This window comes from Protopterus annectens, chromosome 3.part1 (assembly GCF_019279795.1).
Source record: "Protopterus annectens isolate FY-2018-M chromosome 3.part1, PAN1.0, whole genome shotgun sequence".
Taxonomy (NCBI): Eukaryota; Metazoa; Chordata; order Ceratodontiformes; family Protopteridae; genus Protopterus; species Protopterus annectens.
This window is the reverse complement of record NC_056732.1, coordinates 1,075,610,558-1,075,627,861: the sequence shown is the minus strand read 5'-3', so window position 1 is coordinate 1,075,627,861 and position 17,304 is coordinate 1,075,610,558. Positions and strand designations below refer to the sequence as shown.

The following is a 17,304-nucleotide window of genomic DNA, read 5'->3' as shown; positions in this document are numbered from 1 at the left end:
TTGAGGAGAACACCAAAATCCAGGAAAAAGGGAGCACCATAAACTACTAACACATGGAGGAATACCAATAACAAACCAGACTTTATAAAAAAAATGGTGTTTGCCTAGTGGCTTTATTTCGTGGCACTTTCCTCCTACTATAGTTTATAATTTGAGGGGACCCATACATAGGATAAAGCACTTAGGGGCTGCCTCTGTCAATTAGTAGTACAGGGGGCATTCCTGGGGTAAATTTTCAGTTTCCTACACATAGATCTAAGTAGCTGTTGAATATGGACAGGGATGAACCTTGTTTATGTGGATGGAGTGTCTGTCCCAGAGCAGCGGTATCCTCTGCAAGATATACCTGTTCCTCCAAACTGTTCTGTTGATGTTGCAGAAGAGGTCTAGATCCCTAGATTGTGTATTTCTGATGAAGTTTGACTTGCTGATGCACAGTAAATCTATCAATGATGGCACAGAGGATGCCTTGTATGCCAGACAAAGGCCACTCCTTAGCAGTCTGTAGGATACTGATTTTAATGACAGGGCTCTGAGACAGTTCATGTAGGACATGTTGTTTAGGCTTTCTATCCTTTTAGTATGGTATCTCTGTGGAGATTCCAGCTGTTGCATGTGTTTGAACAGATACATATTAAAGTGGACAATATATTCAATGGCTAGCCTAATGAGGGCTGAATGAAGGGAGGCAATGGCATCCCCAGACCTAGACACAGTCCCTTTGTTTATAAGCTGTGCAATATAGAAGGATTTTCCTACAGCAATGGATATATGTTGGTGAAAAGTTAGGTCGCTGTCCACATAAGTTCCCAAATCCTGAGCAACTGGGTCAACTCTTATGATCACATTCCAATAAAATTTCATAGAACTCAGCATTCCGATTTAATTTTAGAAATGTCACTTAAAGGATACTGCAGATTCATTTCATTTGATGCAATTCTATTAATACTGTCTGGTTGCTATACTGTAAAATGAATTAATTATAAAACTTTGTACTAGCCCCCCCCCCCCATCTTAGTCATTCATGCTAACCCTAACCCAGCCCCTAACCCTAACATGTATCTTAACTTTAAAAAAGCCCCATAACACTATCACTATTCAGACAAGTTTTAGCTGAATGTGGTCAAGTTATAGGTACTACATCAGAAAAGGAAATTTGTTTCCATTTTTGATGCACTGAGTGTCAATATATTATTTGTACGATATAATGAATGGTCGACATGTCATGGTGCATGTTTTTATATTTTGATCAAGTGACATGTCAACCATTCATTATATAATCCAATGAAGACACAATTTATGTTTTGTTATCAAGTTGTAATAATTTCAAAGCTTCCACAATATAAATGTTTTTAGATTCAGTCCACAAAAACATGCACATAACAAACAACACACAAAAACAAACACATTGTGCTTTAAAAAACATATACATTAAAACCATTATTATTTGCTCCTGATTTTGTCGGGTCTATATCATATGAGCGAATAGCACAAATTGCGAATGCTCAAAATATCGAAGTACTGGACTTCGAAGTGCTTTTTCTGAAATAGCGGTACAGTGAAGAATGGGATATTTGCCCTTTCCTCACTGTAGTGCGATCTCGGAGTTGGAATATATATTTAGCGGGAGGTGTGGGACTGCAGCCCACTACAATAGGAAGTTTGAGGTCCGGTACGTTCGATATTATGAGCGTTCGCAATTTGTGCGATTTGGTCATATGATATAGACCCGATTTTGTCCAGCACTGTTTCTTACAGTTAATAAACTGGAGTTATTAAAACTGTCTTGTAATGTTATGCAGCTCCAGGGCTACCTGAGAGAATGGCAGCCATGATTAAAACTGAAATCTGTGATCACAAAACTGCGACTACTCCCCTAGACATCAGAAATCAAAGCTGGCAATAACTACATCTCAACTCCAAGACCTCTGTATCTTGGTTAAGAGGCATTATCTAAGATACTACAATTTTTAACTTTGTACACATTTTCTGTCACCAACACTTTAGTGGTCAGTGCTACTGTGAACTTCTAACTGGCACTTGGATAAGTGCACCAGTTAACCATGCTGCAGTAATTACAGTTTTAGACACTTGTTTTAAACTAAACTCCTGTTACAAAGTGTTGCACCTGCTTAATATTTCTCACATCACTGCTAGAAAGGAAGCATTGTTTTGCAGTTTTCTGGGATATGACTTTTTAACACTTAGGTAACAGATCAGGCTAAGGTACTACAAAGCAAGGCTGGATACAAATTATATTCACCTTCAAACACACTACAGCCAAACAGAGTACTGCGGAGAACCTATATGCAAGCAAGTCCTTATATCATGTGTATAATAAATATTAAATCAATTTCCAGTTTTACTTACCTTTTCTCTTTCTCATATTCAAACTTGAGTCTGACCACCTTCTGAAAAAAAAAAAAACAAGCAGTCACACAGCAACAGTCAACAAACATTACAAATCTACAGCTGATTCCAATATATATCTCTACTGATCTAGTGATGGACTATGACTAATAGTACAGTTTAAAGGAAAACAATACATACAATGCAATGAAATACTATACAAGAAAATACAATATCACAGAGCACTGACATGGTTAAAATGCCCTTTTTACCTGTCAAGCTATCATAGCAATCATTCCCAGAGAACACATCTGGGGCAGCCTAAAAGAGGTTAGATTTTCACTTGCATTCACAGAATCTGAACGAGAACTCCACTCCTCCACTACCCTTTCTGTGCGGCAGTTTGTGGTCCTATTATTTGTATGACAAGATCACAGCACTCTTACTGAACTTGATCATACTCTCTTCTTTTAACATAAACATTCCCACAGAAAGGGGTCCTTACATACTACAAAGACAGGTATTAAATTACTTCTATATTGCCTGTTGGTTATATAGAACAATGTACTATTTATAGATTGTTACTAAGCTAGCAACCCATGGGGGCCCTTCTAAGCATGGCCAAGTTCTGACTATTGTGCAGTCTATTCTTATATACAATTATCTTGTCCACACATTAATTTAATGAATCTGCACAGGGTGATTTCTAACTTCAGCTACCTCATTTTGTAAATGGCTACCACATTAAGGCGCTATATTCACCTGTCAGTCTTATTAAAGAGATAAACACAGATTCTCCTCCCTAGATTGAGTATGTTTCTTCAAACATCCTATGATCTTGCTACATTCTTTAACCAGATAGTCAATATGAAGGTTAAATCTTAAGTTATTATAAACAATGAGTCACTCTTAGGTCCTTAAGTATTTTGAAACTCAATCTTTTTGCCATTTTCCTTGCAGTTACATGATGCCTTAGTATACCACAATGTACATGTTTAGTTTTTAAGTATTTATAATCATTTGTTTTCCTCTGCCCATATGCCAAGATGTTGTAGACATTAATATAATCCCCAATTATCTACAGAGTTTTCTAAACTTTAGATTATCTGCATAAAAGCTGTAGAAGATGTTTGCTGCAATCTCAATGCCATTGTTTAATCCACTAAACCAAAGATAATGAGATGACAAGTTTAGATAATTTCTTTGCAAATATTTTATGGTCTACTCTAATAAAAACATAACTAAACTCTAGGCAAATTACATCTGTTTTGATGTTGCTTTTGATTACATAGACACACTGAATGATCTTTAACAAAAGTCCGCTGATAAACTTTACAAAGTCCTACCTTTTCAAATTATCTGACAGCATGTTTAATGCCATAGTTTCCATTAGTTTCAATGCACATTACCTATACATGCTAATGAGTCTATATCACTTAAGATTGTCCCTTGACTCTGATTTACTTATGGCACTTTTGCAGTCAGATGGTGTTCTTTTTATTGTAAATGTAGACTTAAATATAAGACTCAATGGATAGGCTAAAACACACATGATTAAAAGGGAACAGTTTTTGTTTCAGTAGGCTGATCACTGATTTTATTTACATATAAATTAACACAATATTCAAAGAAAAACAATAATTTTCTTGATGTCCCCAACTTAATGTATTTTCTATAGTACTGAGGCCTGTTTTAGGCTGTGTGTCACAACTTTTATGAATTGTCCCACTGTACTCATCTCTCATTAGACCCATTATAGAATACAACGCCCCGTTTGTTATGTACCTCTCAAGACATCAGCAACAACTGGAAAGGCCGCAGAAATACCTCAGGAAAGAATCACAGGTTTAAAGCAGATGCCCTATGCTGACCGCCTTAAAAAACTCCAGCTATACTCTGTCGCATATCGTCTACTCCGAGGTGATCTCTGCTTAACATACAAGGCCATGCCAAACCCAGAGCTGTTGGACACGCTACACTTAAAGAAATACCAATCCCTCAGAGCCGCACACTCCAGAGATCTAAACCTTGTCATCACGATAAACAAAACATGCTGGAGGGATAGTTTCCTGACCCAGAGACTCCCCAGACTCTGGAATAGACTGCCCATACATGTCAAGCAGAGCGCCTCTTTGGCCCCCTTCAAAAGGAACCTTGATGGTTGGATGGGAGAATGGAAATTCACCCCGGGGATCACGTCAGTTGCCCTGCTAGACAGGGGTCCAGGGAAGTAAATACTGTGGGAAGAAATAGCCAGGGAATTGTTATGGCTAGGCTTGTATAGGCCCTAAGGCCGATAGCCTAGTACCAACCTATGAACCTTTGAACCTATGAATGCATTAAAAACATAACTTTCTGCTGTCATTCACATTACTCAGCAGTCTCTTCTCAAACCTCCTTTGGCTCTTAGTTGCATAATGTTTTAAAAGCATGCCTTACATCATTTTTTTCAATAGAGTGTACTTATCAACTCTCCACTTCTCAAATGTCCTATTCCCTTGATGTATGTCTTTTTGTTCTGCCAAATGATATTGCATGTCATTTGCCTTCCCTTAACTTTTTTCTTGTATGCTAAATTTTATGCATAGTAGTCTTCAAATATTCCCCACATGCTGTGTACATTATTCTTGCAGAAGACTGCTAAATAGTATGTTCTCTTAAATTGTTAACAAATTCCAATCTGTTACCACTGCCTAATTTGACAAATTTTGTACTGATGAATTTAAGGCAAGCCAACATTAAAGACGTGAAAGCAGCAGAATGGTTATAGCCTAGAAGAAGGGGTATTATACAATGACCCTCCATTAATATTCCAAAATGTGCACACTGTTTGCCCAGCGTGCCCATTGTAAATCTCACAATATACCAACAGAAAAAGGCCCAGTCGCCAGGACTTTTTTCCATTGGCATAAAGTCCTCAAAACATTTTTTTTTAAAACAAATAAAAAAAAAAAGAGAGAGAAAAAAGAGATTTCTTTTCTCTGTTGCTTCCATTTCAAAGCATTGATGTAATGGGTATGCGTGGGACACAAGTCCCATACACATGCTCAGTACATCAAAACAAGGAAGCAGTGTACCACAACCAGCAGAAGAACTGTAATGCACTATTATACAAAGGCATTATTTAAGAAAAGTAAGTATTTTTTTTCTTAAATAATGTCGTTGTATAATAGCAATAACCGACTCCGTGGTTGTGGTTTATTGAAATTTACCCATGGTTGGCTTTATTTAATCACTCGGGCTTCACCCTCATGATTAAATCACACCAACCATAGGTAAATCTTCAATATACCACACCATGTCATCGGTTATTTCATTAATATACAATGACAGTTTACTTGCAAATACTCTGGAATGCCTACTACATCAAAAAATCTTATTGTATGTTGGGAGGTGTTCTTTTACTATTTGTGTTAACTTATTTTCTTCTTTTACTATTTGTATTAACTTATTTTCTTCTAAAAAAAGAGGTGGATATATTTTTAAATTAGATAATGTGTCATCTTACCCAAAGTAATCCCATGGAGGTTGCTAAGCGCCACAATTACCCCATTTTGTATACAGATTGAATAGATATGGCTGAACAGATCTTCTAACTGACTAGTTTTTGAGTTTGGTGGCCTGGAGCAAGTCTCCTATTTTAATGCTTGCTGAAACACAACAAAACTCACTTTTCTTTATTTACAAATTCATTTCTGCACTTGAAACTTTTCTTAACTGATAGCATGACATCTGAACCTTGACCTGGTTTATAATGCCTGTTAGAGAAATGGAACTTATAGCCATCATAAACTGGAAACCAGTCTGAATAATTTTGTTATAATTGCAATATCTGCACTACTGTAGTCACTTAATTCCTTTAAAACAAGTACTTTATTCCTTAACTCTAGCTATTTGTTAGCCACAATCTTTATACAGTACCTACAAAATATCCACAAATAAAGCCAACATATAGTTGAAAATATGCTTTTCCTCCATTCTGTGATTAAGCAAATCTCTTGTCATAATTCTCTTTCCTGTTTTTTATAAGTGAATATTGTCATCAAGCAAACATGTACCCATATCCACTGTCATATGGCATATGACGTTCCATCCTTTGAGCTGCCCTGCTTTCTTAACACAAATATTCACCCATTCTAGTTTTCTGTTTGTAAAGACTTTGTAACATTCCACAAATACGATTTCTGTAAACAAACAAAAGTATTAACCTTCTCTAGAATGAATTACAATAGATTTATAACATTATTTGCTACAACACAATAATCTTTAACTGCACCTTCACCAGAATGATGCCACAACATAGAGACAAGATGATCAGCTTTAACAATTGGCTTCATTTCTGGTGTCATTCAAAGGGGATCCAGTGTCTGTCTGCCTGGGATGACATGCTTGACAAGCCACGCTGCCAAGGGCGGCTTGCACCTGTCACCCCTGGGATTCCGGATATTGGCTAAGGCTCTTGCCACCCCCATAGTGCCTTTTTAGGCAAGGCTCAAATTCTAAACCTACCACCCTAGAAAACAAAAATGGGAAGAAACTAAGGGTAATGCTGCTCAATGCCAGAAGTCTAAATCTCAAAATGCACGCACTCGAGGCACTTCTCAGTATGATGAACATCGATGTCTGTGCTGTGACTGAAACCTGGTTCAAGGCTCCTGAGAGCACCCCGGCACTATCAGGTTTTACCTCATATCATGCGTTCCGGCCCCAAAACCTGGACCACACCACAAAAGGAGGTGGTGTATCCATATTCATCAAGGATACCCACACCTCCAGGTTGGTGGCAATGCACGAAGCATCGGAAACCATCCAGGTGCAATTAACCATAGGCAAAACTGCTCTACAATTTGTAGCATGCTACAGGCCACCCTCTCAAACTCAGGAACCCCACACACCCTTCCTGAAGACACTGGAGGGTATAAATGTATCTCCAAACACCATTATATTGGGTGACTCCAAATACCCGAATATAGACTGGGAACATTACTCAAGCCCAAACTTTCTAGCCCAAAGGTTCCTGGAGTTCATAAATTCAAATGCCATGGAACAACTAGTCACCGTTCCCACAAGAGGAGAAAATATACTAGATCTCATCATCACAAACATGGGGACAAAATGCTCCACACTGGAAGTATATCCCTCATTGGTGAGATCAGATCATAAACTAATCTCACTGGATATCCACATCCCGCCCCCACCCCAAACAAAAAGACCACAGTGAAGAACTTCTCTAAAGCAAACTTCACACTACTCAAGACTGGTGTGGTATCCTTCAAGGCCCCCGAGCCAGTGGAAACCACAACCCAAGCTGCGGAAGCCCTTACAAATGCCTTCTACGAACAACTCCAGGACTGCATGGATCAGGCAATCCCTAATAAAACCAAGACTCTTTCCACCAAGGGCAAACGTCCAGTCTGGTGGACCCCAGCCATAAACAAACTTTACAATAAGAGGAGAAAGCTGTTACATGATAGATCAAAATCCATAAAAGAGAAGACACCTTTGATCATTATTAGTAAAAAAATACGAGCACTCATAAAATCATCCAAGGCCAACTGTGAGAGAATAATTGCCATAGATTCAAAAGACAATCATAAGGCCTTCTTCAGCTATGTTAGAAACCTGGGTGGAAACTCCCAGATATGCTCAGAATTAGTCCAAAATGATACAAAAATCACTGAACCCACAGACATTGCCAACATACTGGCAGACAGGTTCAGTGCAAACTTCACCCCCTCTCCCCAAAAGGAGAGATAACTATCCCAGCGGAGTGCAGCCTCCCAGACATCTCCAATGCGCAGGTGAAAGCTGCTCTCTCTAAAGCTAAAAACACAGCATCAATGGGATGGTGTCCCCGGCTGTGTGCTACATGAACTCAATGAGGAACTAAACCTGCACATAAGGCAGCTGTTTAATCTTAGACTTACCACAGGATACATGCCCAAGGAGTGGCGTACGGCAACTGTGGTCCCACTCCACAAAGGCGGTGCCTCTACGGACCCTGGTAATTACCGCCCCATAAGCTTAACAAGCCTGGTCTGCAAAGCTATGGAGAGGATCATAATGGAACTCATAAACAAAGACATAGGGGACTTGCAGACATTGGACCCGACCCAGTTTGGCTTTGTCAAGGGCAGATCATGCCTTTTGAACTTGGTCGACTTCTTCGAAACAGTCACCAAGGCCATTGATGAGGGAAAGGCAGTCCATACAGCCTACCTTGACCTTGCAAAAGCTTTCGACACAATACCCCACTTGGGTATTATAGAGAAACTTACCAGCTTAAATGTAAACCCATATGTCACAAGATGGGTTGCAAACTGGCTAAAGGACAGAACCCACAGGGTTAGAGTAGCTGGCGCCATGTCAGACTCCAAGCCGGTCACAAGTGGTGTCCCACAGGGCTCAGTCCTTGGCCCCTGTTGTTCGGCATCTACTTCTCAGAAGTACAGGCAAACACAGGAGGACTATGGCTGACAAAGTTTGCAGATGACTGCAAACTGGGAGCCATAGTGGAAAGTACATCGGACACAGATATCCTTCAGAGGGGTCTCACGGAAACTGATAGCTGGTGCCAGAGCCATGGCCTGAAGTTAAATGCCAAAAAATGTATAGTCATACCCTTCGGGAAAAACAAGGTAACCCCAAGCTACCATATAGGTGGCAATCCACTAAGCACAGAAGAGGTTATCAGGGACCTGGGGACCCAGGTTGACAGTGGCCTTTCTTTTGACACTCACATTGCTAAAGTGGTTAGAAAAACCTTCTACATTGCACACCTGATCATGAAGGGATTCACATCCAGATCAAGTGAGGTCATTGTTCCCCTGTACTCTTCACTTATCAGACCAATGATCGAGTACAGTGCCCCATTCGGGATGTATCTCACCCGACACCTGCAGCAATTGGAGAGACCCCAAAAGTTCCTCACCAAAAGGATAAAGGGACTCCAAAATCTGTCATATGCTGCCAGACTGAAGAAACTCCAGCTCTATTCAGTCGCATACCTTCTGCTCAGAGGTGACCTGTGCCTGACATACAAGGCCATGTCCAACCCGGAATTAATGGACATGCTCCACCTCAAAAAATCCAAATCTACCAGATCCACTAGAGCAAGCGACTTAAACCTTAGCACGGCTATAAATAGGACATGCTGGAGGGATATATTTGTCACCCAGAGACTCCCTATGTTGTGGAATAAAATCCCGGTCCATGTGAGGCAGAGCACCTCGCTGGCTCTGTTCAAGAGAAATCTTGACCGGTGGATGGGAGATCGTAGGTTTACCCCGGGAATCATCTCTGTGTCACTGCTGGACAGAGGCACAACAAACTAATGGGCACAGTATTTTTTAATATAAGGGGTGGCGTAAGCCACAAAACTCTGGGCTAGGCTTATAAATGCCTTAGGGCAGATAGCCTAGTATAAACCTATGAACCTATGAACCAAAGTCATTGGTACCAACATGCATTATAGCACTATTATACCTGTTTTTAGATATGCCAAGTTAATTCAGAGTATTTTTCACATATTTTATGTTGGCTCCTGAACAACAAAAACACATGACTACTCCATTTTAATTGTCTTGCTTTCAAACATATAAGCCTGTCCCTTTAATTCTGGAGTCTCCTGTTACCAAAAGTTTCTATTTCTTTCACAGGTAAAACAGGCATTCAAGTCTTGAGTGTTAATCCAATCAACTATTACAAAATAATTCTCCAACACACTTACTGAATATTCTATACTACCAAGATTTAAAAGCTGATCTTTCACTTAGCACTCCCTAAATTCCTTTCTTTTTGCCTGCACTCTGTTGTCAATCCCTGTTAGGGAAAGCAGTCCCTAAGTTGCAGTCAACACTCCTGCTTGGCCTCAGAAAATAAGACACCCACAAAATCAAGGTACACTTGGTATGGTAATCAATTTTAGTTATGCAAATCAAGAAAAGTTGGCTTTATTTGTGGATGATATCATTCTGTATGTAATAAATCCAGAAAAGAACATTTCTTTGTTGTGAATCATTTGGAGATAGTTTCAAGTATTTTCAGTACATAAAAATTAATATAGATAAAACAAAGGATCAAAGAGCTCAAACAGATGCCATATGCTGCCCGGTTAAATAAACTCCAGCTCTACTCAGTGGCATACCGCCTGCTCAGAGGTGATCTGTGCCTGATGTATAAAGCCATGTCCAACCCGGAATTAATGGACATGCTGCACCTCAGAAAATCCAAATCCCATCGAGCTACCCGCTCGAGAGACTTGAACCTCAGCACTGAAATAAATAGGACATGCTGGAGGGACAGATTCATAACCCAGAGGCTCCCTTCACTCTAGAATAAAATCCCAGTCCAGGTTAGGCAGAGTCCCTCATTGACTCTCTTCAAGAGGAATCTTGATGAGTGGATGGGAGATTGTAGGTTTACCCCGGGTATCACTTCTGTGTCACTGTTAGACAGAGGCACAGTATACTAACCTCAAAAAAGGGCATAGTAAAATTAATTTAAAATGGGTGGCGAAAGCCAAACACACTCTGGCTAGGCTTATAAATGCCCTAGGGCAGATAGCCTAGTATGAACCTATGAACCTATGTAGCAGAACAGTATATACATGCAAATTAATTGTCTTAGCAATACCCATATTTCTGAGGGCATGACAAGATAAAGTATTTAGGAGTGTGGACTAAAAAGGATACTGTTAAGGCAGATACAGATATGAGCTACACAGTTAAGGCTCATAAGCACAACAGAAGTAGAATGCTATAAAAATCTAAGTGGAAAGGGATGATGATAAAGTGGAGAGGGTTCTAAAAATTAGGGCAGAGTGTGGGATTTTGGATGCAGATCCTTAAGGAGAATAACAATAACCATACAGTGTATTTATGTAGAAAGGAGTCTAAGAAATAAGTCAACATAGGAATGGAGAAATGAGATTTTGCCAATAGGGATTACTGCAAGAAGGGGTACAGAAAACTGAACAAAATGAATCCACTTAGCCTTGCCAAAGTCCTGCGAATCCAAAATAAGCAAAACAGAAGAAAAGATGGCAGGACACTGCTGCTGCTCAATAAAACTTTTAATAAAAACTTTAAAACAAGTAAACGAAGTAATCCAAATGCAGACAAAATGAAAAAAGGTTAGCGCTTTCGGGTTACACCCTTCATCAGACAACAAACACTGCATGCACATTCTTTTTAAAAAGAGTCATAACCAATGAAAACCTTATAGGTCAATGAAACACCGCCTCTTCAGGAGTGTGGGTTTTAAAGGAATAACATCATTTAAACCTGGGGTAGGTGTGCCATTAAGTCTATAATCCATTTAGTTTCATCCAAGGCAGTCTGCAGCCTGACATTCCCCCCCCCCCCCCATTATTCATTCTAATGTTAACTATTACTCTAAATGAAAAACTACGTGTTGGATGTATGCATATATGCCTATACAGGCGTTGCTGTCATCCCTATTCCTTATACTTCCTAAATGTTGTAGGATTCTCACCTTAAACATATTTGTGGTCATGCCCACATAGAAACTGGGGCATTTAGTGCATTCAGCCAAATAGACCACATTTGAGGTCCTGCAAGTGGCTCTACCCTTAAAAACAACATTCTTCCTGGTGGTTCTATGTATGAAGTTAACCTCTTTATTGATAAAGCTGCAAGCTTTACACGTACCACATGGAAGTGTACCTGCCCTGCTCTTAAATGGCCTGCTCTCAGAGACTATTCTCCTTACATAAAATGTCACTCAAGTTCTTATTCCTTCTATATTGAAAATAAGGTCTGTTATCAATTAGCCCCTTTAAACTGGTATCACTGGTGAGGATGTTTCAGTTGTTATTAACAATTCTACAGATGTCACTGATGTTGCTCCCATAGGTGAACAACAACTTGGTGCCTCTCTGTATGGTGGTATCCTGCACGGTCACTCGGAGCCTGGGGCTGATTCCTATTGAGCCAAGGTCTAGATTTAGTCTGTCTATGGATCTTACCATTATCTATAACGTTCCTTACCATATTCTTCCCATAGCCTCTCTGCTCAAAGTGCCCCGTTAGATTCACTAACTCTTGTTCAAATTGCTTGTCATCTGTACTAATCCGGGAGACACGACTCACTTGCCCTCTGACAATGTTTGGGAGAATGTGGCGAGGATGCATGCTGTCGTAGGACAGCAGGGTATTTTTCCAACAGTCTTTCTTGTGTAGGCTAGATGAAAAGCCTACTTGTTGTTGTGTGACCCTCACATCTAAAAAATCTATAGAGTGGTAAGATGTGTTCGCACTAAACTTAAGGAAGGTGGTAGTAGTATGTAGGTATGACAAAAAACTGTTAAACTTGTCATATTCTCCATTCCAAAGAATAAAAATATCATCTACAAATCTAACATACATCAAGATGCGATCCTTCCAAGTAGCATTTCCCAAAATATTCATCATTTCCCATTTTGAGAGGACAAGGTTCGCATAGGTATTGGCACAGGGTGTGCCCATGGCTACACCCTGTGCTTGCCTATACGTGGAGCCAGCTCCCAGAAAAACATTATTGTCCAGCACTAATGTTAACAGATCCCTAATGAGTTCTATTTTGTTCTCAGTGACACCCAAACCTGTCAAAAGTTCAATTATAGAGGTAATACCATAATCATTGTTGATCACTGTAAAAAGACTATTAATGTCTAGTGTCACCATAAGAACATTATCTACACTGGCAGGCTTGATAACATTCCCCAAGATCTGTAAAAAATGCCCTGTGTCTATCAGGATATTATCCACCCCTTAGGCCGATTGTTTCGGGCAGGGGATGGGTAACCGAAAATGTCTCCATATGGATAGATTTTTTATTAAAACCTTATATCCAACAAATGGATAATATCCTGATAGACACAGGGCATTTTTTACAGATCTTGGGGAATGTTATCAAGCCTGCCAGTGTAGATAATGTTCTTATGGTGACACTAGACATTAATAGTCTTTTTACAGTGATCAACAATGATTATGGTATTACCTCTATAATTGAACTTTTGACAGGTTTGGGTCACTGAGAACAAAATAGAACTCATTAGGATCTGTTAACATTAGTGCTGGACAATGTTTCTGGGAGCTGGCTCCATAGATAGCACAGGGTGTAGCCATGGGCACCCCTGCCAATACCTATGAACCTTGTCCTCTCAAAATGGGAAATGATGAATATTTTGGGAAATGCTACTTGGAAGGATCACATCTTGATGTATGTTAGATTTGTAGATGATATTTTATTCTTTGGAATGGAGAATATGACAAGTTTAACAGTTTTTGTCATACCTACATACTACTACCACCTTCCTTAAGTTTAGTGAACACATCTTACCACTCTATAGATTTTTAGATGTGAGGGTCACACAACAACAAGTAGGCTTTTCATCTAGCCTACACAAGAAAGACTGTTGAAAACTACCCTGCTGTCCCACGACAGCATGCATCCTCGCCACATTTTCCCAAACATTGTCAGAGGGCAAGTGAGTCGTTCCGGATTAGTACAGATGACAAGCAATTTGAACAAGAGTTAGTGAATCTAACGGGCACTTTGAGCAGAGAGGCTATGGGAAGAATATGGTAAGGAACGTTATAGATAATGGTAAGATCCATAGACAGACTAAATCTAGACCTTGGCTCAATAGGAATCAGCCCCAGGCTCCGTAGTGACCGCAGGATACCACCATACAGAGAGGCACCAAGTTGTTGTTCACCTATGGGAGCAACATCAGTGACATCTGTAGAATTGTTAATAACAACTGGAACATCCTCACCAGTGATGCCAGTTTAAAGGGGCTAATTGATAACAGACCTTATTTTCAATATAGAAGGAATAAGAACTTGAGTGACATTTTTTGTAAGGAGAATAGTCTCTCTGAGAGCAGGCCATTTAAGAGCAGGGCAGGTACACTTCCATGTGGTACGTGTAAAGCTTGCAGCTTTATCAATAAAGAGGTTAACTTCATACATAGAACCACCGGGAATAATGTTGTTTTTAAGGGTAGAGCCACTTGCAGGACCTCAAATGTGGTCTATTTGGCTGAATGCACTAAATGCCCCAGTTTCTATGTGGGCATGACCACAAATATGTTTAAGGTGAGAATCCTACAACATTTAGGAAGTATAAGGAATAGGGATGACAGCAACGCCTGTATAGGCATATATGCATACATCCAACATAGCTTTTCATTTAGAGTGATAGTTAACATTAGAATGAATAATCGGGGGGGGGGGGGATGTCAGGCTGCAGACTGCCTTGGATGAAACTAAATGGATTATAGACAATGGCACACCTACCCCAGGTTTAAATGATGTTATTCCTTTAAAACCACACTCCTGAAGAGGTGTGTGTTTCATTGACCTATAAGGTTTTCATTGGTTATGACTCTTTTTAAAAAGAATGTGCATGCAGTGTTTGTTGTCTGATGAAGGGTGTAACCCGAAAGCGCTAACCTTTTTTCATTTTGTCTGCATTTGGATTACTTCGTTACTTGTTTTAAAGTTTTATTAAAAGTTTTATTGAGCAGCAGCAGTGTCCTGCCATCTTTCTTCTGTTTTGCTTATTTTGGATTCAGGACTTTGGCAAGGCTAAGTGGATTCATTTTGTTTGGTGCTGTCTTTTTTCCTACAAGCCATGCATGCTGCTGATACCATGGGTGAGTTGAATAACCCTCTTGTTGGAGCTTCTGAATCTGGACCGATAAATGGTTGTTGGTCCAAGAAGCTTCTTACACCTTTTTTAAATCCGTTTCTTAACTTGGGTTTTGATACAGCTAAAAATAGAAAAGGAAGTAATGATATGCCTGCACCTGTTGATAAAACATTTGAGGACTTGTTGAAAGATTTGAACTTTAAAATGAATAAATTACAACGTTTGCAGTGGCAAAAATTTCATTTTGAAGCTTGCCTTGAATATGGCATTGTACCTAGAGGCATGAGAGTGATGTGTATGCCGGCACAAGGAGATTGTTTCCCTGAATTGCTGGCTAAATGGCAGGCACTAAACATAGACACCAGTTTTAAATACATGAAACTGCTTATCAGCTTCTTTGCACCTGAAATGGAAAAGTTAAATGAGGAGGTGAAGCTCCTCCTGTGCAAATTAGAGGGTGACTTTACTGACTCTAGAAGTAAGTAACGCTTACAACAGATATGCGGAGCACTTCATGACAATGCCGAGAAATTACATCTTGATAAGTTAAATAAAATCAAGAGGGATCATGAGGATTTCTCTAAAGGAAATATCTTCGTTTGGCCCAGAAATCCACGGTATCAGAGGGATTCCAGAGCACAAGATGAACGGTTGAGAGAGACACACACCTTTACAGAACGCACTGGGCATTCCAGGGACTCCAGAGAACGAGCAGGGTTGCCAATGGCAGCAGGCGTCACAGCAGGACGTACAGAGCCTGCTCACGTCATCAACGGACGACGTAACACCATTGCTGACACAGTTGATCCACTTTCACCCCCCGTTCACCACACACAGGGAGGTGACATTGACAACGGGACTTTTTCCACTCACTTGATCCCGGACATCGATACCAACAGTGCCGGCTTGCGTAGCACTGGGCAGCAGTGCATGACCGAAGCCGGAACATCTTCTGCAATGGCTGAGAACGATGTCCTGTCGATTGTTGCACAAGATATGGAAGAGGTTACAGCAGGGACTGGAGCACGGCCCAAGGCATCGCAGGGACGTAAGCGTTTTTTGGAACTTTACCGCCCGTCAAGAAGAGAGGGGCCGGGAGAAGATCACAGAGCGACAACAGGGAGGCTGGGAAGAGGAGAAGGATTCTCCAATGACTCCTGGCTTCTGTAATAACATTGTTTATAATTTATCATCACACTGTCTAACCACGGACGAGTTGTTCGTCTTGAACAAGGGACTAACTTTTGTGCCTAGCAATCCTTGTATGCATAATGAGGTAATTACTGACATCATGTTATTTTGTAGAAACTTGATGCTGAAGAGCATGTTTGGTAATGATATATCTAACTGTAATGTACCTAAAAAAGCAAGTGGATTTATACCACAGCTTTCACCCACCTTACATCTTTTTTTGAGTGCTTGTGAGAAAGATATGGCCAAGTATTATACCGAAGGTCTCTTTTCCAAATATTATAATTTAACTACAGAGCAGACCACAGCTTTGAAGGGATTAGCTAACAACGCTTCCATAACAATAAAAAGGGCGGATAACGGCAGAGCTATTGTTTTAATGGACACTACATGGTACAATGACAAAATAAAACATTTGCTACAAGATGATATGGCTTATATAGAGATTAATCCTGTATCTGTAAAACATATAGTTGATAAAGTACATAAGAAGTTAAATACCCTGAAGAACAACTTTAGTATCACTGAAGAGACTTATCAGTTTTTACTGATAGAGAAACCAGTAATCCCAATATTTAAAGCACTACCCAAACTGCACAAATGTTTGAATGACCCACCCCTTAGGCCGATTGTTTCGGGCAGGGGATGGGTAACCGAAAATGTCTCCATATGGATAGATTTTTTATTAAAACCTTATATCCAACAAATGGATAATATCCTGATAGACACAGGGCATTTTTTACAGATCTTGGGGAATGTTATCAAGCCTGCCAGTGTAGATAATGTTCTTATGGTGACACTAGACATTAATAGTCTTTTTACAGTGATCAACAATGATTATGGTATTACCTCTATAATTGAACTTTTGACAGGTTTGGGTGTCACTGAGAACAAAATAGAACTCATTAGGGATCTGTTAACATTAGTGCTGGACAATAATGTTTTTCTGGGAGCTGGCTCCACGTATAGGCAAGCACAGGGTGTAGCCATGGGCACACCCTGTGCCAATACCTATGCGAACCTTGTCCTCTCAAAATGGGAAATGATGAATATTTTGGGAAATGCTACTTGGAAGGATCACATCTTGATGTATGTTAGATTTGT

At 39.9% G+C, this 17,304-nt stretch overlaps 1 protein-coding gene across 1 annotated transcript in view; it reads right to left on the bottom strand.

Annotated features, from left to right (window-relative positions):
* The window catches only part of LOC122798357 (mitogen-activated protein kinase kinase kinase 3-like), a 749,834-nt gene that overhangs the window by 406,005 nt on the left and 326,525 nt on the right, over positions 1–17,304 (bottom strand). Inside the window, exon 3 of the mRNA XM_044067209.1 lies at positions 2,371–2,411. Coding sequence (XP_043923144.1) covers positions 2,371–2,411 — 41 coding nt within the window. The remainder of the gene's footprint in view (positions 1–2,370; positions 2,412–17,304) is intronic.